Source organism: Rana temporaria, chromosome 5 (genome assembly GCF_905171775.1).
Source record: "Rana temporaria chromosome 5, aRanTem1.1, whole genome shotgun sequence".
NCBI classification, from domain to species: domain Eukaryota; kingdom Metazoa; phylum Chordata; class Amphibia; order Anura; family Ranidae; genus Rana; species Rana temporaria.
The window spans coordinates 416,344,630-416,367,998 of NC_053493.1; the positions used below are offsets into that span (position 1 = coordinate 416,344,630).

Consider the following 23,369-nt stretch of genomic DNA (forward strand, 5'->3'; position numbering starts at 1 on the left):
GGGCAGCCTCAGGAGTGATCGGTGAGGAGTTGGGAAGAGTTACAAGCACCGATCTCCCTGTATAGCTTTTCTGAGAGCTCTCTGTATAGCTTTTCTCTTCCTTTCCCTCCCCCTGGAGTCAGGGAGGTTGGTGCTTGCAACTGTGCCCACACCCAACTGTTCCGTGTCCCGATCCGTTTTGTCCTCCAGATCCCCCTGTGTCTTACCCGACTCTCCGGCTTCTCCTTGGGTCCCCCTGCGTCCTTCCCAAATTTCTGGCTCCCCCTATGTCCTTCCCAGCACCTCCTCCAATCCTCTCCACCCAGCCCCCCCCCCCATGTCCTCCTCTGGGACCCCCTGCTTTCTTCCAGACTCCCAGTTCCTCCTCCTCCAGTCCCCCCCATATGTCCACCTCCGGGTCCACCATGTCCTTCCTGACTCTCCGGTTCCTCCTGCAGTCCCCCCCCCCTCGTCGTCCTTCGGTCCCTGTGTCCTCATGCCCAGCTCTCCGGCTACTCTACCGGTCTCCCCCTGCCCCAGATCTGTCAGGATGGAAAGCAGAGGAAGGAGCCGGTAAATCTGTCATTTACCGGCTCCTTCATTTTCCAAATGAACAGAGTCGGTGATCACTGACTGTCCATCCATAACAACTATGAAAAGAGGAGCCTCCGTCTCCTGTCCATTCATCTCCAGTGCAGCTGAGACTGCTAAGAAAGGGACTGGGGATTCAGAAGTCTGTTTAGATACCTGATCTCTCACCAAAGCCCAACCTGCCCAACAGGGCTGAAAAAAAAAAATGTAATCAAAAAAAAAAAAAAAAAAAAAACACTGTACATTCCCCCCAAAAATATAAAGCATTGGGGGGAAAAAAAAAACGAAAAAATGTAATAGTAAAAAAAAATACCTACACATGTGCCACTGTCACATGACATTAAAAGTATAGGCAATCAGCATCGACGAGTCCTTAAGTATCGGTACTCTTAGAAAAGTGACATTGGTGCAACCCTAATAGAAATCTATGGAACTGTGGCTAAAAACCCCACGTAAAACGCGCAGACACCTGCTCTGCCGCCAAAAGGCAGCATACCAATGTGAACCCGGCCTAAGTCGCTCCACATATCTTTGATTTCCAAATCTAAACTCAAAAACTGTTTATAGTTTTGGATAGAGGGGTAAAGGGTTAGAACCTCTGCCTGGTTCTTATTGCTGTCTCTTTCCTCCCCCAAAGCAGAGATTCTCTTCAACACCAAGAAAGGTCTTTCGAAACAATTTAACCAAAGCATGAAAATTAACACTTGAAAATAATAACAGAGCTAAAAAAAAAAAGCAAAACTTTCTAGAGTAAGGGCTCTTTCACACAGAGCGGATCCGTATTGATCCGCCCCGTGTGTGTCCGCAAAGCTCAGCGGGGATCATCCGTAAATCCCCGCTGAGCTGTCGGCGGACAGGGCGGTCCCCGCACACTGTGCAGAGACCGCCCTGTCTTTCCTCCGCTCTCCCCTATGGGGAATCGGATGAATACGGACCGTGTGTCCGTCTTCATGCGATCCGTTCCGCCAGATGGAAGAAAAATAGGGTTTTCTTCCGTCTGAAAAAGCGGATCTTTGCGGAGGCGGATGTTTGCGGACGTTAGCGGATGCTTAATCCGCTAACGTCTGCAATCCCATAGGTAAACGGACTTGTAATAAACGGACCGTTTGTCCGCCCGTGTGAAAGGGCCCTAAGCGAAAATGATAACCTCTGTCAGTTTTGTTGCTTTCTGTGTCCTATTGGGGAGACTTCCCCTCATGTCCCATAGCCAAACAGGAAGCGAGAGGAAATCCCTGGTTATCCCTGGAACTAGTGTCCGCAATCGAAAATTTCTGTTCAGGTAACAACCCAAAATTTTACATTTTTTCTCTCACTCTTTAATATCAATAAACAGGACAAATGGAGAGGGTGAGTCTCCCCAACGGGGGACAGACAATAAAAATCTGACAGGGGCTTTAATTCCTTCCCACATGTTCCAAAATTTTAGTTATACTTTAAACACTTAAAATTAATATTTAACACCTTGTTCCTCAAATATAATATATCAAGGGAAGAGAACGCAAGGCTACCCTAGTGTGATAACATTTGGGGCCCTTTCACACGTACGGACCGTATGTCCGCATTTTCATCCGTCCATTTGCGGATGAAAACGGGACATACATGGGTCCCTATGTGATTAAGGGTGTCAGCGGATGAACATCCGCTGACACCCGTAATTTGTCCACCTCTGCAAAGATCCGCATTTGCAGACGGAAGAAATACTATTTTTCGTCTGCCGGATCGGATGAACATGGACATATGGTCCGTGTTCGTCCGATCCCCCATAGGGGAGAGCGGAGGAAACACAGGGCGGTCCCTGCACAGTGTGCGGGGATCGCCCTTTCAGCTGCCAGCTCAGCGGGGATTTTACGGAGGATCCCTGCTGAGCTTTGCGGAAACACGGAGCGGATCATTACTGATCCGCTCCGTGTGAAAGGGCCCTTAATGTTCCTCAAATATGACTCTTTAAATTTAACCTTAACCCCCAACCCAACATAACCCTTAATGTTGACCATACAATCTGATTGTACAATCTGTTTTAGATCTACCATCAACTATGTAGTGCCAGTACTTTCCTGAATACAATATGAACAGATAATGTGTGTCCTTTATTTTTGGTAAATCTAAAGCTGACCACACACTACCAAATCTCCTTTAGCTTTACCAAAAATATGTAATGTCAAGTTAAAATTAGATTTAGTTCAAATCAGGCAGGTACAAATACTACACAGCTGATGGTAGATCTGAAGGAGATTGTACACACAGGATTGTATAACTAAACCTCCAATCCCCTCCCCCGTCTTATCGGTTGTGGACGTGATGGAGGAGACTCCTGTGCCGAGATCTTCCAGATCCACCAAATTGAAGAAATAGGTTATCTGTACAAACTGGTCACATTTCTCTCCAGATTTCATGAGATTCAGTTCAGATTTTTGGTAATATGATCAAAGTAAAAATCTCATGACCTCCCAGAGATCTTTATACGACCTTTTCTTACACATAACCCGGCATGGAGGGGCTCAGTGAAGGTGGTGGTGAAGGTGTGGAGGTGTCTGATCGGGTCACACAGATCATAAAAGGACAGCTGCCCGGCCTCATAATCCACATAGATCCTGACTCTGTTACTGGAGAAATCGGGAGATAAGCTGATCCATTTATTGTCATGTATTAGAGAACACTCATCGCTATACCTGTGCAAACCCCAGGACTTCTTATTATCTCCAATCAGTGACTGGTCTCCCCTCCTCTCTATACTGGGATAACACATCCCGACTCTGTAATGTTCTGACTCGCTGACATCAACTTCCCAGTAATGTCGCCCCGAGGAAAATCTCTGACTGCTTAACACCTGGATACACCACTGAAATCTCTCCCGTGTTTCTGGACGATTCTGCTCTATGTTTGACCTGGATACAGTTTTCATGTCATCTGATATCTGTAGATTATTATGAGCCGTGTTCACATCCAGTAATATGTCTGAAGCTTCCCGTATATTGAAGAATACATTTACCTCTTTTATCATATCAGATAACCATGTGTGTAATGTGTGTGAGATTCCAGACACATCCAGATCCCCTCCATCATGGAGGAGTCTATCATGTCTCTCTCTGTCCTCATTATCTCCCTCCTTAGTATCACACAAGTCCCCTGTGTCTGATTCCTGTAGGACAGTCAGTGGGTCAGTCATGTTACACAGCTTCTCAATGTCCTCCATCTTCCTGGACAGATCCTCCTTTATTTCCAGCTGATCAATCAAATCAGACAATGCATGCGAGATCCGCTCTTCCTGCCTGGAGATGTTCCTGCGGACTCTCTTCTCCAGGTCCTCCAGATGTCTCCTGAGCTCTATGAACAGGGCAGTAACTCTCTCGGTTAGACTGGCTGATTTTTCTTGTACCTTTGCCTTATGTTCCTGCAGACTCTGGACTCTTTGCTTTCTATTAGCAATCAGTTTCTGCAGACCATTTCTCAGTTTCTGTTTTTTATTCTCAGAGGCCTCATCCAGAGTCTCCACCTTGTGTCCCTGGTGTTCTCCATCTAGCCTGCAGGTCACACAGATACAGTCAGAGTCCTCAGTGCAGTAATATTCAAGAAGTTTCCTATGGATGGAGCATTTTCTGTTCTCCATGGAAGTGGTGGGATCGGTTAGAACATGTTCTGGTGACTTGCTGTGGACTCTCAGGTGATTATCACACATAGAAGCTTCACAATGCAGACAGGATTTAACAGCAGGTACAGGATAGTGAATACATTGTGTACAGAAGATTCCAGTCTTCTTTTGATCTGGATGAGTAGATCGTAAAGTCTCCACTATATTACGCAGTGTTATGTTCCTCTGCAGTGTAGGACGACTCCTAGACCTTTTCCTGCACTGAGGACAGGAATAACCTCCAGACACCTCCTGTGCATCCCACATACGATCAATACAGACCTGGCAGAAGTTGTGTCCACAGCTCAGCATTACAGGATCTTTATACATTTCCAGACAGATGGAACAGTCTAGCTCTCGTCTCAGATCAGCAGACGCCATTTCTGACAACAGAAGAGATAAAGGAAACTGAAAGTTTGACACTCAGAAACCAGAGGACACCACTCACATTTTTTCTGCACAGGGTTTTGCAACTTATATCTGCAAGTATGTGAATAAAGTGCATGTCTATAAAGTTGAAGTGGTATGTTCATACACAGGAGTGTTCTGGTCACACGCTGTAGTGACTGTAAAGCCTCGTACACACGATCAGAGACAAGGCTAACCATAAAACAACATTGGCAGAAGTTGCCCAAAGGGTCTCGCTAAAGAGCTGGGGAAAAAAACACCATATTTTCGTGTTTGTTGGTCGAAAATTCTTTGCCATTTGTATGCAAGACAAGTTCATGGCCAACGCACTGCGGACAAAAGTCCTACGCTTTGTCCGATGAAAATCCGATCGTGTGTATGAGGCTTTAGACTTGTTTGCATTTTTTGAAAAGGAGAACATCACAAAACAACAGAACACTGAGAAAGTAAATGCAGTTCTATTAACTGGTTACATGATATGTTTTACATGTTTTGTGTAAAATAAATAATTTTTCCAGAGTCAATAAAACAACTTTACTTTTACCCAACTCCGGGCTGCTTTTAAATCTAGAAATATAAAAACACAGGATTTTTATAACAGCTTGCCTGTAAAATCCTTTTCTTGAAATACATCACAGGACACAGAGGCTCTTAGTAATTTCTATATGGGATGTCCAAAAGCAATGCCGTCTGAGGGGAGGGAGACAAAATAAATCAGGGCGCCATCAGACGTGAGGACCTATACTGCCGCCCGCAGCACATTGCGTCCAAAGACGCTATCCTCACGCCCATTAACATCCACCTGATAAAATCTGGTGAACATATGGACTGAAGAGCAAGTAGCGGCCTTGCAAATCTGAGTCATGGAGGCTTGATGATGCACTGCACATGAAGCACCAACTGCTCTGGTAGAGTGCGTCTTAACTTGAATAAGAACTTTCCTTTGCAAATCTTGAACAACTTGCCGAGTCCACTTAGAAATAGTAGATTTTGACACTGCCCGTCCCTTTCTAGGGCATTCTGGCAGGACAAACAAAACATTGGTTTTCTGGATCTAAGCGGTTGCCTTCAGATAGGCCTCACTACACTACATTCAGAGAATTTAAAGACCTTTCGTCCACACAACGAGGTTCCGGATAAAAAGGGAAGGCAGCATAACATCTTGGAACAGATGAAACCTCAACACTACCCTAGGTAAAAAGTTTGGATGAGGACGCCACACCACCTTATCCTTGTGAATAATTAAATATGACTTTTTAGAAGAAAAAAGCTGCCAACTCTTGAGACTCTTTGTTAGATGCCGGGGGGCAGGGGGGAAGAGGTGACAGAGATAGAACAGAGGACATAGTGGACATATGCCTCTAACACGTATCATGCAATGTGTCAAAAACCTCTTCCTATCCAGGCGTTGCTTCCAAAATATTCAGACATTGGATTACTTCATTATTACGATGTTTTATTCTTCCAACGATATGACAGCAAACAGATTAATGCTTACGTTGTTACAGCTTAGTCAAACATCATGGCAGGTAGGCATCACAGAAACAGGAATTAAATGTTACATCTATTCTGCTGGCTAGAGTCCCTCCTAGCAGGTTGGTTCCAACTTCCATCTCATCAGCAGAGTCCCTTCCCCCGTCGGGTCGGGGGTGACCCTGAGGTCCCTTCCGTCCAGGGGTGACCCTGGAGATCCCTCTCCACTATGCTCAACACAGGTTCTTATATACTAATTTAACAGCTAACTAAGCACAAATCTAGCTTTCCAAACAAGGTTACGATGAGCTCTAACGCTCGCTATGTATATTTAAGTAACATCTCCTCCCCTATCCTTGACATAGGACTTTAAGAATAGATATGGCCAGTTGTTCTGTCGTCATACACTGACCTTCGTTTGTCTTTAACAAACCTTCAAATGCTACCATGTTTAAACTAATTTTTCAGAGACCTTTATAACATAATATCAATACATTTAAAATCTAACAATTCCCCCTTAATGCACTGTAATTAACAAACAAAATAAGTGCATTCATCTTAAATAAAGGTTTCTGATTCACTTGTTTCCAATACAAACAATACAATTTAACATTTCAGATATTGTACATAAACTTTTTCCAAAATTCGGAGATATTCCTGTGAAATATTTAACCATTTCATTCCTTTAAGAAATTATAAATTATTATATTATTAATTAATTTTAATTTATTCTTCATCTAAATTATGTAATATTACAATTTTTCTTCCTTTACCTTCATAAATTTTACTTCGTATAACTTCAACCATATCATATAATTATTTTATATTTTATCATAAAGAAGAAATAAATATATTTTTGATGTATCAAATTATATTTCTCTATAATATTAATTAATAAATACAATGTTTTCATTTCTTTTGAAATTTCAATAACCAAATTTCTTCAGTATAAGTTTTTTATACATTATCCTAGACACTGAACAATTATAAACATAATACATAATCTATTTGTTTGTGGATACATAAAAACATAACTTTCCCATTATTTGATTGTCATATTTTTATATATTCTATCTGTCTTTCTATTTATATTTTTATCTTTTTTATCTATTTATTTTATTTTATTTATTTATCTAATTTATTTACCTATCCATATAATTTATTTATCTATCCATGACCAGCAAGCAACTCTTTCTTTTAATTATTTTTTCAATGTTCCATATTATTTAAATTTAACAATAATTCTGTTTAGATACTTTAAAAAAAAATATTTTCTTCCACATAAGCCTGTATGTTTTTTTAACTATATTAATACTTCAAATGTATATTTTGTTATACATTCTTGTAATAACAAACTATCCATCCAACTTTCCCAAGTTATGTGTTCTATAAAAATTAATAAAAATTAATTCTATGTGAAATAATAATTTTATGTGTATCAATATGTATTCTTATAAAAGATTTAGAAACCAAAATATAACAACTATTTTTCCATATTTCAAAAAATTCAAAAAATTTCTATATTAGAATTACATTCCAACTCCCCCTTACATAATGATAAATCGATCAATATGTCACTTTTGATGTAAGTCCATATGAATAAATCATTGAAGTTCATCCAAAAATGATGATCCTTGATAACATAATCAAAAAAATAATTTTGAAAAAAAAAAATAGAAGTAATAACCAAAATAGAATTTTAGTTGCGCTTGTTTCATGGTCATGAAAGAAAACAAAAAATAAAATAACCTTCCCAATTGAAATCTGATATTTCAGTTGGCATTCGTATTGACATCCCTGGTACCTTTAGAACTATGATTCCTAATAAATTGGAATAAATTATGAAACATACTCATAAAAGGTAGAAATCTTATTCAAAACATAATTTCTATTCAAATTTAGCAAAGGCCTAGCCATATTTTGTGAACAAACTTCTGAAATTCCTATACTTGTACTTGTCCTATTCAACAGATTGAAAATAACTACATATGCTAATTTAAAAAAAACATAGAAGAACAGACATTCTTCATCCTGTCATTAACTCAAAAAAATGTAACCAACCCTTACTTTAGAAAAGGTTTTAAACCAAAAATATAACAGGTAAATAAGTCACCTAGTATTTACCTTTTCTTGAATCATCTTACCCTATTTAGACTTTAAAATACTATTGTAGCGTTCTATAATATCTGGGTACTAAAGATGATAAGAAACAATAACTTTATCAAATACTAAAATTGCATACATGTCCTTCATCACCTGTCCTATAAAAATGAAAAAAATCATTATCTGATTCCATGGTTTGAAAACAACCCCAATGGAATGTGACAAAGTTCATAACTTAGCTTTCATTAAAAATATATTATTTTTCCTAGAATTACCTCAATTAATTTTATCAAAAATTAACTAAAAAGGAAAAAAACATACTTGTATACTCCTTCAGCAGGTGAAACAATCTAATATACTCAATCTACATAGATTGCAAATCTCTCAATACTTTATAGTATCAGATCACTCTTTGCCTTTTGAATTGCTCTATAAACATAATAAAATAATATTCAGAAGTTTGATGACAAAAATGCTCTAATAATGAGTAGTTCAAAAAAAAATTTCATTAGCTTAAACAAAAAATCAATTAATCAATTTGTCAGTCAATCTGTCAGGTACCTGGATATGCAAAAATAAATATTTTCATTTAAAAATAACTCTATCCATTATTGTTGGAATCAATTATTTTTACAATGAATTTTATCTTCATTATCAGTCTGTACTGAGACAAAATTTTCATCGTCCCCCTTTTTATTCTGTGACTAATTATATTTTGTAAAAGTAATATTTTTATCAGATTATTGTATTTTTCTTTACTATACTTTACTTATAACTGCTTTAATTTTGCAAAAGAACATTTAGGTTGGACTTTATACAGTATGGTTAATTTGAACCACATGCCCTGTCACTCTGACTGCTAAACAAACAAGTCTTAAGATCACTTTTTCAGTGTAGACAGACATTCAGAAAGTTTCATCTGTGCCTCCTGGATCCATTTAATAAAAGCACAAAAACCCTCTCAATAAATATCCACTGAAAAATTTAAAAAGTAACTTTTGCATGATTAATTTGTATAATTGTGGCTTATCTCACTGCATAATTTTAGTTTCAATTGACCTTACTTTTTAACATCCAGTTGTCACTATAGACAAAAGCTTAATCAAAGCCTTGTGTAGACACCCTCATGTTTAAAAATAACACCTTAGTTCTTTAAAACAAATGGTGCAAAAACCCACGTATTTTTCAAAACAATTACTTAGGTTAGTAATACCTTATTAAATATTTTTTTCCATCCATGAACCTTTATTTCAGATTTCTGAAAAAAGTTTAAACACTTAAAATGTGTTTATATCCATAGAGTTGAAAAACTCTTGTCATGACTGACCATCTGCCTCGTAACTCTACCTCCATTTCTCTGTTAATGACACACTCTCAGAGAAAGATCTGTCACTGTCAGTCTTAGCTATCATTCACTATACAATTTTCAACCAATCTCATTTTATCGTTTGTACAATTTTTAACCTTTTTTAAAAATTTTAAAGCATATTTGGTTTGTACATCTGCTAAAAATCATGTACATAATGTTATAATATGACTTTTGATTATATTAATGACAAAAAATTAGTGGAACAATCTCATGAAACCCAGATTGACCCCTGCGCATGAACCGACCTGCGTTTCCTCGAGAAAATTACTCCAACCAACTCTTTATCAGAAATACTCAATTTCTCAAAAAACTTTTAACAATAGTTTTCTCATCAATATTTGCTAATTTTGGATTGAACAAAACTTTCATATTTTAATATTTTTCCTGGGTAAACTTTAGTATTTTAGAACAATTTACTACTTTTAATTAAATAACCAAACCCAAGTTTGGAAACTTTTGTAAAATTACTCAATCCTTAACTTATTATTTTCTACAGCCAAATCTGTAGGATTTTTGTTAAATACTAACATACCTTGTTGTTTACCATTAACTGAATTTTATACAGTTCTTACATAATCTTAATCAATAGTTTTTCCTTTAAACTTCTGCCCCTGTATGTGCTTTGAATGACATGCAATAACACATTTCTGTTGTTTTAGGCTAAAATATTCCCGAACATATATATGCAGCATTAAACTTAATTTCCTTATTAAAGAACTTCTTACACTCTGGTATTAATTAATTAATTACCCCACTATTGTTTACATGCCTGCATTGTATATATATATATATATATATATATATATATATCAATTCCCGAATATTACTGAGATATACTTCTGAACCTTGAGATTTTTAACAATCCCATGTTAAACCACTTATATAAAAAACATATTTACCCCTTGTTTAGAATGATTTTCCTGTGTACACTTAAAAAAAACAAGAGATGCAATGTCCTTTAACTTTGTCTTAGTTTCTTTCATTCGTTATTGTCTTTGGTGATTTTTCTTGTTGCATTTTCATGTTGCTGTATCTTCGTCCGTTGCTTTATCTTGGAAGAGTAATGTCCTTATTTTCTTTGAAGAATTAATTTTCTCTTGATCGTGGCTCGCCTTCTTATTTTTGTTCTTTTTCCGTTCCTTCTGGCTCATGTGTTAGTGTAAATGTTTATTTAAGCTGTAAAGTAGCCTCAAGTAAACAAATGTAAAGATGCGTGCGTAAAAAAATAATGTCTTTCTCCTTTTTGTGTATGCGAAAGGAATGTATAATGTATAGTGTATTCTTGGACAGTTCAAACATCAAAATCCATAATAGCTCACTCAAAGTGTACATCTGCCTGTGTGACTACAATGGTGGCCTTAAAAAAATAACGTGAAGCTTCTATTTGGCAGCTTTCTTCACGTACGTAAACGTCTACGATTTTTCTCCATAACCAGAAAAGTCCTCAATGGATTTTGCATGATATCTTGAAACCTTCTGTCCAAAATAGCTTTGGCTCAGTAGCCCTGTGTAAGCCTTGTACGTTTTTTTTTTCTTCTGCTCTTAAGCTACAAGCATTCTGACAGGTGAGAAAACAAATAAAAACTCACCCTGTGTTTTAGAGCCTTCTCATCTTCTGTTGGAAAACAAACGCCTTTTTTGCTAGGTTCTTTGGTCGTATTTTTCTTCAAGACTTGAAAGAACATTTTTGACTTCATTTCCCCTTAGTCAAGGCTTTAGGAAAAAAAATGACCAGTCCTGGCTGGCTCGCCATTGTTAGATGCCGGGGGGCAGGGGGGAAGAGGTGACAGAGATAGAACAGAGGACATAGTGGACATATGCCTCTAACACGTATCATGCAATGTGTCAAAAACCTCTTCCTATCCAGGCGTTGCTTCCAAAATATTCAGACATTGGATTACTTCATTATTACAATGTTTTATTCTTCCAACGATATGACAGCAAACGGATTAATGCTTACGTTGTTACAGCTTAGTCAAACATCATGGCAGGTAGGCATCACAGAAACAGGAATTAAATGTTACATCTATTCTGCTGGCTAGAGTCCCTCCTAGCAGGTTGGTTCCAACTTCCATCTCATCAGCAGAGTCCCTTCCCCCGTCGGGTCGGGGGTGACCCTGAGGTCCCTTCCGTCCAGGGGTGACCCTGGAGATCCCTCTCCACTATGCTCAACACAGGTTCTTATATACTAATTTAACAGCTAACTAAGCACAAATCTAGCTTTCCAAACAAGGTTACGATGAGCTCTAACGCTCGCTATGTATATTTAAGTAACATCTCCTCCCCTATCCTTGACATAGGACTTTAAGAATAGATATGGCCAGTTGTTCTGTCGTCATACACTGACCTTCGTTTGTCTTTAACAAACCTTCAAATGCTACCATGTTTAAACAAATTTTTCAGAGACCTTTATAACATAATATCAATACATTTAAAATCTAACACTCTTCTTGCAAAAGATATAGCGACCAGAAAAAACGTTTTCTTGTCAAAAGGACAAAGGGAATACGGCGCAAAGGCTCAAAAGGCTGTTTTGTAGCAGACAAAATTACATTCAAGTCCCACGGGCACAAGGGTGACCCAACGGGCGGATGAATATGCATCACCCCCTGTATAAAGGCCCGGATCAGGGAATGCGAAACAAGCGGTCTTTGAAAGAGTACCGATAAGGCTGAGATCCGACCTTTGACAGTACTCAAGGCCAGCTTCATTTCCAGCCTTAACTGCAGAAAGGCAAGACTTCTACCTATGACAAACTTCCCAAGAAATACCACAAAAGCGATCTTCAAAGCAAAAACACCCCAAAAAAAAAAAAAAAGAACACTTCTTAAACACCATCTCAAAACCCTAAACCGTCCGTGGGAACTATTCAAACTAGTCGCTCAGACTATGAGCCCCACCTCAGAGCCTCCAGCAAGCGAAACTCAAGAATTCTGTAATGAACTATCCGATTTTTTTTTTATTTTTTTATTTTTTTATTTTTTATTTTTTTTTTTATTGACAAAACCAAAAATATTTGTCTTATAATTCAACAGAAAAAACACAACCAACCCCATTCAGACAAAGCAAGAAGAAGAAATCAAAACAAATAGTCAGCAATCGACAAATTTTTCGCTGGTCCCAATTACCACCAAAAACATCATCAGAAGCCTCCGAGACAACACATCACCAAATGACACCATTTCTACAAAACTCCTGAAAGAAAGTACCGACATCTTGGCACCCACCATAACACACACATAAGCCAATGATTCAAATAAGGTATTGTTCCGAGTTCCCTCAAGCAAGGCATAATTAAACCCCTCCTAAAGAAACCCAACCTCGACCATAAAGACCCAAACCATCGCAGACCGGTAACAAGCCTTAATACCATCTCCAAGATCATGGATAAAGCAGTAGTACAACAGCTACAACCCCATTTGGACGCCCACGAACTCCTAGACCCGCTACAATCAGGTTTCCACCCAGGTCACGGGACAGAAACGGCACTCTTCAAGATATGGGATGACGCCCTTGAAGCAGCAGATGGAGAATTCCGTCTCCTAGTGCTGCTGGACCCCAGTGCAGCTTTTGACATGGTAGACCACAACACCCTGCTCACTCGACTCAAAGAAGTAGCCAGAGTCTCGGACTCAGCCTTACCCTGGTACGCATCCTTCCTAGAAAAGGAATCGCAGACGGTGAAACTAGGAGGCTTCATGTCAGAAACACGGACCATTACATGCGGAGTCCCTCAAGGACTCAACATCTACCTCTGCCCACTCCTCAAAATTATCAGCAAACAGGACCTGTGCTACCACTCTTATGCTGATGACACGCAACTTTACTTTCGAATCACCAACAAAAAAGACCAATATCAAACTAAAAAAGTCAAGTTAGACTTACCGGTAACTTGTTTTCCATGAGTCTTTCAGGACAGCACCTTGAGAGCGTGGCTCCACCCACTTCACAGGAAACATACCTCCAAACTTCTTAAAAGGGAGGCTCCTTCCACGTAGTAGTAGTAGTAGTAGTAGTAGTAGAGAAACCTCCGACCCAAGCTGGAACACATAATCAGTATGGTTAGTCACAGCATAATATTCAAAACAATAAGGGCGGGTTGCTACTGTCCTGAAAGACAAGTTACCGGTAAGTCTAATTTGACTTTTCCCTTATCGTCTTTCAGGACAGCATCTTGAGAGGATAACAGAGACTTACCCACTTAGGGAGGGACCACAGCCTGCAAGACCTTTCTGCCAAAAGCCTGATTGCTTGCCGACAGAAGATCCAGTCTGTAATGACGGACGAACGTAAGGTAACTTGACCACGTAGCCGCCTTGAAGATTTGATCTGGGGTGGCACCAGCTATTTCTGCCCATGTAGTGGCCTGAGGTCTAATAGAGTGTGCTCTAATCCCCAATGGGGGAGATAGCCCTGCTTGGGAGTAGGCTTCCAGAATAGCGGTTTTCAGTCATCTATCTATTGACCCCTTAGACGCTTGGAGGCCCTTTTTTCCTGAAAAAATTATAAATAATTAGTCTGAAACGCGAAAATCCTTGGTCACTTCAATGTAATGTAGTAAGGTTCTTCTCACATCCAACATGTGAAATTGGATTAGGGCAGAAGGTTGGCATGACAATTTCCTGCGACCGATTGAGAGTGGACGCCACTTTTGGTAGAAAGGCTGGATCAGTCTTTAGTACAACTCTGTCTGTATAGACCAATAGGAAGGGTTTCTTTATTGACAGGGCGTGCAGCTCACCGATTCTTCTGGCTGTCGTAATTGCCACTAGGAACACAGTTTTGAGAGTAAGGTACTTCAGAGAAATGTCTTGTAGCGGTTCAAAGGGTTCCTTAGATAATGATTGAAGAACCACCGACAAATCCCAACTGGGGAAGTGTCGCACGGGTGCTGGTCTGGACCTAGAAAGGGCCTTGAAAAATCTTGACACTAATGGATCTGAAGATATAGGCCTTTCCAGAAAAACCCCCAATGCGGCTATCTGCACTTTAAGTTTACTGACTGACAAGCCCTTTTCTGCTCCATTCTGAAGGAATTCCAGAATTGACACAAGATTTTTCACCACTCTATTAGACGAGTGACACCAGGAGTTGTAGACCTTCCAGTATTCAGCATAGTTCTTCCTGGTAACCACTTTTCTACTGGAAAGTAAGGTAGACACAAGTGGTCGAGACAGACCTTTTCGTATCAATAACTGCCTCTCAGATACCACGCCGTGAGGCTTAGACAGGCTACCTCCTGATGGCATATCGGACCTTGTAGAAGCAAGTCCTGCCGGAGTGGCCGCCGCCAAGGCGGCCTGACTGCCATTCGAAGAATGGTGGTAAACCAAGCCCTTTTTGGCCAGAATGGAGTAATTAGGATTACTTCCACCTTCTCCTTCTGAATCTTCCTCAGTACAAACAGAATTAGTTGAAACAGAGGGAAGGCGTAAGCCAGCTGGAGTTTCCAAGGCTGTATTAACGCATCTGTTCCCTGGGAACTGTCGTTTCTGTGAATGGAGAAAAAGACAGGAAGTTGCGTATTTTTTTCTGACACAAATAGGTCTATTTGTGGTTGGCCCCAGGCTCGGGTGATCAATGTGAAAACTTCCGGATTTAGGGTCCATTCTGCTTCCTGAATCCGTTTTCAGCTTAGACAATCCGCCACTATATTTAAAGTGCCTTTGAGGTGGACCGCTAAGGACAGGAAACTATTTTCTGCCCAGTTTAGGATGTCTGAGGCGAGAAGCTGAAGTGACTTGCTTCTTGTTCCTCCTTGCCTGTTTAAGTAGGCTATGGTAGTGGCATTGTCCGAGAAGACTTGAACATGGGCACCTTGAAGGTCTGCGGAGAAGGCATCCAAAGCTAAGGCCAGTGCCCTTAGTTCTCTCCAATTGGAGAACTTTTCTGCTTCTGACCGGGACCAAACACCCTGAGCATAGTTCTGACCCAGGTGTGCCCCCATCCCCATAGGCTGGTGTCTGTCGTTACCACTCTTTCTATTGGAAACATAACAGGCCTGCTGAAAGGTTTTCCAGACTTCACCACCAAAGCGACAGTTTTACTTTGATGGGGATTTTTACCTTTGCCTCCAGAGAATCTGTCCTGTGATCCCAAATTTTCAGGAGGAAACTCTGAAGCGGTCTGAAGTAAAGCCTTGCCCACTGCACCGCTGGCATAGATGAGGTAAGGGTTCCCAGAGCTGACATTACTTGTCTGACTGATAGCTCTTGATTTGTCTGTAAGGAGGCTACGCCCCTTAGGATCTTTAGTTTGTCTTCTGGGAGAATTTTTTTTTTCTCCACTGAGCTTATCTGATACCCCAGAAATTGTGCTTCTTGGGTTGGGTTGAAATTAGATTTTTCCATATTTATGATCCAGCCCAATGCTTCTAGATGACTGCGAGCTCCTCCAACAACTTCTCCCTGGGGGGGGGGGCAAAAAAAGAGCAGGTCGTCCAGGTATGGAATCACAGCTATCCCCTGTAAGCGAAGAGGGGCGAGGGCGTCTGCCATGACCTTTGTAAAAATTCTCGGAGCTGAGGAAAGGCCGAAGGGGATCGCTTTGAATTGGAGGTGTGCGACCATTTTTCCCCCATGTTTACCGCCAACCTTAGAAATCTTTGGGATTGAGGGGCTATGGGGATATGCAGATAGGCATCTTGCAGGTTGATTGATGCCATAAAGCACTCCTTTGTCAAAAGATTTTTGACCGTGAAGATTGAGTCCATACAGAATTTTTTGTATAGGACCGATCTGTTCAACGACTCCAGGTTGAGAATGAGTCTGAAACTTCCGGATGGCTTTTTTATCATGAGCACGTGTGAATAAAACCCCTGATAAAGCTCCCCCTGTGGTACTTGAGTTACAACCCTCTGGTTCATCAGATCCTTCAATAGGCTCTTCATTGCTAGGGACTGGACTATATCTCTTGGCAGATTTGTCAACAGGTACCTCTCTGGGGGAGGGTCCGAGAACTCTATTCTGTAACCTTGGAACAGCATAGAGAGAATATACTGATTTTCTGTTATGCTTGCCCAAAAAGGGAGAAAACTTTGAAGTCTTCCCCCCACCTGCAACCGGTTGTCATTGCGTTTTGCTGGTTGCTGCAGGAGGATGGAAAAACGACATTACCTTTGCCCTTTCCCTTCTGCCCTGACCAACCTTTCTTACTCTCTTGAGGCTTGTTTTGTTCTTGAGCCCTTTGAGGACAAAAAAAAAAACATTTGTCTGTCTGCTTTTTCTTCTTAACAGGGAAAGATTTCTTCTTGTCTGCAGTTCTGTCGAGCACTGCATCTTAAATCGGGGCCAAACAATAAATCCCCTTGGAAGGGTACTCCACACAGCTTGTTTTTAGATGCTGTGTCCCCCGGCCAGGTTTTTAACCACAGCGCCCTCCTAACTGAATTAGTAAGGGCCGCAGATCTTGCCGTCATTCTGATAGGCTACAGCTGCTGACAGGGTTGAAAAGGAGTCTAGGATTTCTTGCTTTGGAGAATCAGCCATTATACGATCCTTAACCCCTTCCCGACCGCCGCATGTACATATACGTCGGCAGAATGGCACGTACAGGCACATTGGCGTCCCTGCCTTTCCGCGGGTCGGGGGTCCGATCGGGACCCCCCCGCGACATGCGGCGGTCGGGTTCCAGCGGGGAGCGATCCGGGACGACGGCGCGGCTATTTGTTTATAGCCGCTCCGTCGCGATCGTCCCCGGAGCTGAAGAACGGGGAGAGCCGTATGTAAACACGGCTTCCCCGTGCTTCACTGTGGCGGCGTATCGATCGAGTGATCCCTTTTATTAGGGAGACTCGATCGATGATGTCAGTCCTACAGCCACACCCCCCTACAGTTGCAAACACACACTAGGTGAACCCTAAATGTTACAGCGCCCCCTGTGTTTAACTCCCAAACTGCAACTGTAATTTTCACAATAAACAATGCAATTTAAATGCATTTTTTGCTGTGAAAATGACATTAGTAGTAAAAAAAATAAAAATGCAATAAAACTATCCCCTATTTTGTAAACGCTATAAATTTTGCGCAAACCAACCGATAAACGATTATTGCGATTTTTTTTTACCAAAAATAGGTAGAAGAATACATATCGGCCTAAACTGAGGAAAAACAATTTTTTATATATGTTTTTGGGGGATATTTATTATAGCAAAAAGTAAAAAATATTGCTCTATTTTTGTTTATAGCGCAAAAACTAAAAACCGCAGAGGTGATTAAATACCACCAAAAGAAAGCTCTATTTGTGGGGAAAAAAGGACGCCAATTTTGTTTGGGTGCCACGTCGCACGACCGCGCAATTGTCTGTTAAAGCGACGCAGTCCCGAACTGTAAAAACACCTTGGGTCTTTAGGCAGCATATTGGTCCGGTCCTTAAGTGGTTAAGCTGGTTCAACCAATACTCCATATTTCTGGAGACGCAAGTAGTCGCCATTGCTGGCTTAAGGTTGCCAATGATGGGTTGCCAAGCCCTCTTTAACCACTTAACCACCAGCCGCCGTCATATAACGGCGGCAAGGTGGTTGCTTAACTGGGGGTGGACGTTATGCAACGTCCTCCCAGAAATGGCGCGCACACGGGAATTTTCGTGACTGCCGGGTCCAGAGGACCCGGCGCATCACAGATCACGGTGAATTGCCGCTGATAGCGGCCGTTCACCACGTGATCGCTCCGTCCAATGATGGAGCGATCACAGGTAAACAAACCGGCGTCATTTGATGACGCCGGTTCCTCCCTCCTCTCGCTGTACCGATCGGTACAGTGTGAGAGGAGAGCGCGGATGGCAGCAGCAGTGTGGGATGGATCTGTGACTATTGCAGTCACAGATCCATCCATCCCTGCTCAGCCATCCCTGCATTAACCCCTGCAATACTCTGCCTTCCCTGTGCAATACTCTGCCTTCCCTGCGCGGTATTCTGCAATACCCCCCCCCACGCGCGCGATACTCTGCAATACCCCCCCCCCCACGCGCGCGATACTCTGCAATACCCCCCCCCCCCACGCGCGCGATACTCTGCAATACCCCCCCCCCACGCGCGCGCGATACTCTGCAATACCCCCCCCCCCCCGCGCGCGCGATACTCTGCAATACCCCCCCCCCCGCGCGCACGATACTCTGCAATACCCCCCCTCCCCCGCGCGATACTCTGCAATACCCCCCCCCTCCCCCCACGCGCGCGCGATACTCTGAAAAAAATGCGTTTTAACCACTTCCCGCCCACGTCATATGACGTCCTTGACTTTGTGCAGGGATATCTAAATGATGCCTGCAACTACAGGCATCATTCAGATATAATTTTTTTCAGCCGGCGATTCTCTACACCATAAGAATGATCATGGCGGCTGTTCCGCCTCTTGATCGTTCTTATGGGAGGCGTCTTATTGACCCCATATCTCACTGTAAAGAGGACCTGTCATGCTATATTCCTATTACAAGGGATGTTTACATTCCTTGTAATAGGAATAAAAGTAATCAAAACATTTATTTTTGGGGAAAAACGTGTCAAACTAAAATAAATAAAGTGAAATGAACAATAAAAAAAAAAAAAATTTAAACCGCCCCTGTTCCCGCGTGCTCGTATACAGAAGCGAACATGCACGTAAGTCCCGCCCACATAAGAAAACGGTGTTCAAATCACACATGTGAGGTACCGCTGCGAACGTTAGAGCGCGATCAATCATTTTGGCCCTAGACCTCTTCTCCAACTAAAAACATGTAACCAGTAAAAACCATTTAAAACGTCACCTATGGGGATTTTTAAGTAGCGAAGTTTGGCGCCATTCCACAGGCGTGTGCAATTTTGAAGGGTGACATGTTGGGTATCTATTTACTCGGCGTAACTTCATCTTTCATATTATGCAAAAACATTGGGCTAACTTTAATGTTTTTTTTTTTTTTAAAAAGCACAAAACTGTTTTATTTCCCCAAAAAATGCGTTCGAAAAATTGCTGTGCAAATACCATGCGCGATAAAAAGTTGCAACAACTGCCATTGTATTCTCTAGGGTCTTTGCTAAAAAAGCATATATAATGTTTTGGGGTTCTATGTAATTTTCTAGCAAATAAATGATGATTTTTCCATGTAGGAGAGAAATGTTAGAATTGGTCTGGGTGCTTTAGAACGCCTGATGGCGCTCCCTGCATGTTGGGCCTCTGTATGTGGCCACGCTGTGTAAAAGTCTCACACATGTGGTATCGCCATACTCGGGAGGAATAGCAGAATGTGTTTTGGGGTGTAATTTGCGGTATGCATATGCTGTGTGTGAGAAATAACCTGCTAATATGAAACTTTTGTGGGAAAATAATAAAAATAAAAAAAAACTTGATTTTGCAAAGAATTGTGGGAAAAAATGACAACTTCAAAAAACTCACAATGCCTCTTTCTAAATACCTTGGAATGTCTTCTTTCCAAAAAGGGGTCATTTGGGGGGTATTTGTACTTTTCTGGCATGTTAGGGTCTCAAGAAATGAGAGAGGCTGTCAGTACATCAGATGTGATCAAATTGATAAATTTTCAGTAATTGGTACCATAGCTTGTAGACCTTATAACTTTCACCCAGACTAAATAATATCCAAAAACATTTTTTTTTTAACCAAAGATATGTAGCAGTATACATTTTAGGCCAACTTTATGAAGAAAAAATCATTTTTTGCAAAATTTTATAATAGAAATGAAGAAAAATTCATTTTTTTACAAAATTTTCGTTCTTTTTTCATTTATAGCGAAACAAATAAAAACCGCAGAGGTGATCAAGAACCACCAAAAGAAATCTCTATTTGTGGGAAAAAAAGGACAAAAATTTCATTTGGTTACAGTGTTGTATGACTGAGTTATTGTCATTCAAAAATGTGAGAGCACCGAAAGCTGAAAATTGGTCTGGTTATTAAGTGGGTTTAAGTGCCCAGTTGTCAAGTGGTTAAGCATCATTAAAATCGCTGCTCCGTAAAAAACGTCCGTTTTTAAAAGTTTTTTGATACATGTTCCCTGGGGCAAGACCCGGGTTCTGAAAGACGTTTTCCAACATTAAATTGAATATTGGTCTTTAAAATTAGCGTTTTTGAATTCGAACGTTCGAGTCCCATAGACTTCAATGGGGTTCGAAATGTTTGCGCGAACCCGCGGTCTGTTCGAACGTTCTGGTGCGAACCGAACCTGGGTATGTTCGGCTCATCCCTACTCCTCAAGAGTGGCAAAGGCCTCTGAATGACCTCTTCACCCTTCCCCATAGCGCCATACCACATCAAAAACTTAGGAGTGAACATAGGCAGAGAACCCTCATCTATCAGCTAAACTTTCCTCCTCTGATATCCAAAATAATCAAACTGGAAGCATGGATGGACCTTCCATTATCGCTCCTCGGGAGATGCCACCTCTTTAAAATGGTCAGCTTCTCATGTCTGTTGTACCCAATGCAAATTATGCCAATACTAATCAAGCATAAGGACATTCAAAAGATCAATAGAGCTCTTTCGGCCTTCCTGTGGCGCTGTAAAAGACTTTGCATTGCGTTAACGAAACGATATCTCCCAAAGAGCGAAGAAGAGGCAGGTTTCCCTTTTATTAGATTGTATCATTAATTTTGCTTACTTCATCTAGGATTAGACTGGTTAGTTCAGGGATCAAAATTCACCAACTTTGGGGTGGAGTCGGCCAAGGCACATCCATACCATTACTTGGCAACCCCATGCTACCATAGACCACCCACCATAAAGCATTAAACACATGGAAGCTTAAAGGCCTAATGAACATGGTCTCTCTTTACGACACAGTCAGATTTAAAAAAAAAAATAAAAAAAAAAATCACGCTGAAGTAGTGCGATTTCAAAAGCTGTGTTCGGTGTGAACTGGGGGCTACTGTCACCCCAAACGCTATGCGATTCTGCTGCGCCTTTCGAAAAGGAGCAGGAACTTTCATTGGGTGACAAACACGCATAGGGCAGCCCATTGAAGCTAATGGGCCCTCTGATGTGCAACTCGCGTGCGTTCCTGCCACACAAAAAAAAAAAAAGTGAATGCAGCCTAAGCCCTTGGTTCACATTGAAGTGATTTGGCAGGTCAAATCCCAGCCTATTGCTGGCAATGGCACAGTTCCAATATGTGCAACACCGACTTTGCGGCGCCGCACCGATTTGCTAAAAGAGTTCCTGCACTACTTTTGGCATTTTCGGGTGCGACTTCAATAGACATCTGTGCATTAAGCCGCAAAGGAAGCTTTCAAGTCGCAAAAAAAAAAAAAAAAAAAAAAAAAAGCACACACAACGCACTAAAATGTGGCTTTGAAATTGTGCGATTTCAGATGAAGTCGCACGATTTCAAAGCCGCGTTCAATGCAAATGAGGGCTCAGGGGGGCGACAAGCTTCACGCGATTGTTTTTAAAGGTGCGTTTTGGTGTGCAATTCTGTCACGCTGCAAATACTGCATAGCACCCAAACGATTTTACACTGCACGATTTTGGAATCGTAGCGAAATCGCCCAGTACAAACGGGTCCTAAACGATTTTACACTCGCGTTTCGTCAAGCTGGAAAGATCGCGCTGCGCTTGGGGTACAGTTTAAGATGAATAGGATCCAAAACGCTTATGTAAAAAGGTACTACAGCGCTATTACTAAAACCATATAAAATACTAAAGATAAGCTGCAGACACGTGAGGTGCACAAAACCAAAGTGAATAAATAAGAAAATATTGTGTTGCGCTGATAATCAAGTAAAAAATTGCATACATATATATATACCATATACATAAATAAGACTGATTGCAGTTGAGCCTTTTTACCATCGAGGTTCCGTGAGTGCAATCATTGTATTGCAGGGTTCATTTCCCATTTTATTACGTTATTTGCACCATATATCTTTCTTTTCTCCTTATGAGCGGCTGATATCCTGTGTTAATCGGGGAGTCCAGAAGGGAAAGGTGTTTTTTTTTTTTTTTTTTTGCTATAATGACAGCTGCAAACCAGAGGACTGTGGATCTCACACCTGTCTCCTATTAGCCTATGTACTGAACTGTGTTTTTTCCATGAACTATTTTTGCTGGTTCTATTTGAATTTTTTCACATTATAGTTTTTGAGTGTTTTTTGTTTATCTTTTGCACATATACCTCCCTGATTTGAGGTGTATGGGGTTCTTATTTATGTATATGGTATATATATATATGTATGCAATTTTTTACTTGATTATCAGCGCAACACAATAGTTTCTTATTGATCCAAAACGCTCGCTGTTCTGCGATTCCAGAGCGGCCATACGTGAGCTGTACTAGCAGAAGACGGACGGCGAACGCTCACAATAAACTTCAAAGAACTTTTGTTCGCCTGCGCAAAAATCGATCGCTAAACGTTCGCCTAACATGACAAACCCCAAGCAAAGGCGAGAAAACGCAGCGACTCCAACCAGCAAATAGTGCGATTATTTTTATACAGCGCCAACAGTTTGCACACCACTTTACAATATAAAGAAATAAAATACAGAAGGAACAGGAAGGCCTTGTTCATGGAGCTTACAATCTAAAAATCAGAGCACTCACCTCCACCATGCACAGATGTCTTATGCAACCGACAACCAACTCTGCAAGATATATATAACACAGCACATGCTGCATTCCAGAGGGGGGAGGACCCAGGAAGACGTCCTGGTCATGTGACCGGCCACATGGGCGATGTGATGATGTCATGTGGGGTCATGTGACCAGCAGGGGGGCGTCTCCTGACCTCTTCAGCTCTGACAGCCGAACGCCTTACATGGAGCAGAGCGATTGTTACGTTTGATTGGGACGTAACTTTTTCATTACTTATGGGGGGAGGTTTACTAAAACTGGAGCACT

At 41.1% G+C, this 23,369-nt stretch overlaps 1 protein-coding gene across 1 annotated transcript; it reads right to left on the bottom strand.

The window, feature by feature from the left end:
• Positions 1-2,456: 2,456 nt before the first annotated feature.
• LOC120941643 (E3 ubiquitin/ISG15 ligase TRIM25-like) lies at positions 2,457-23,169 on the bottom strand. The gene is made up of 2 exons (XM_040355172.1): positions 23,073-23,169; positions 2,457-4,581 (listed from the first exon to the last, which is right to left on the bottom strand). The coding sequence occupies exon 2, from the start codon at positions 4,577-4,579 to the stop codon at positions 3,008-3,010; it is 1,572 nt and encodes a 523-aa protein (XP_040211106.1). The 5' UTR covers positions 4,580-4,581; positions 23,073-23,169; the 3' UTR covers positions 2,457-3,007.
• Positions 23,170-23,369: the final 200 nt, after the last annotated feature.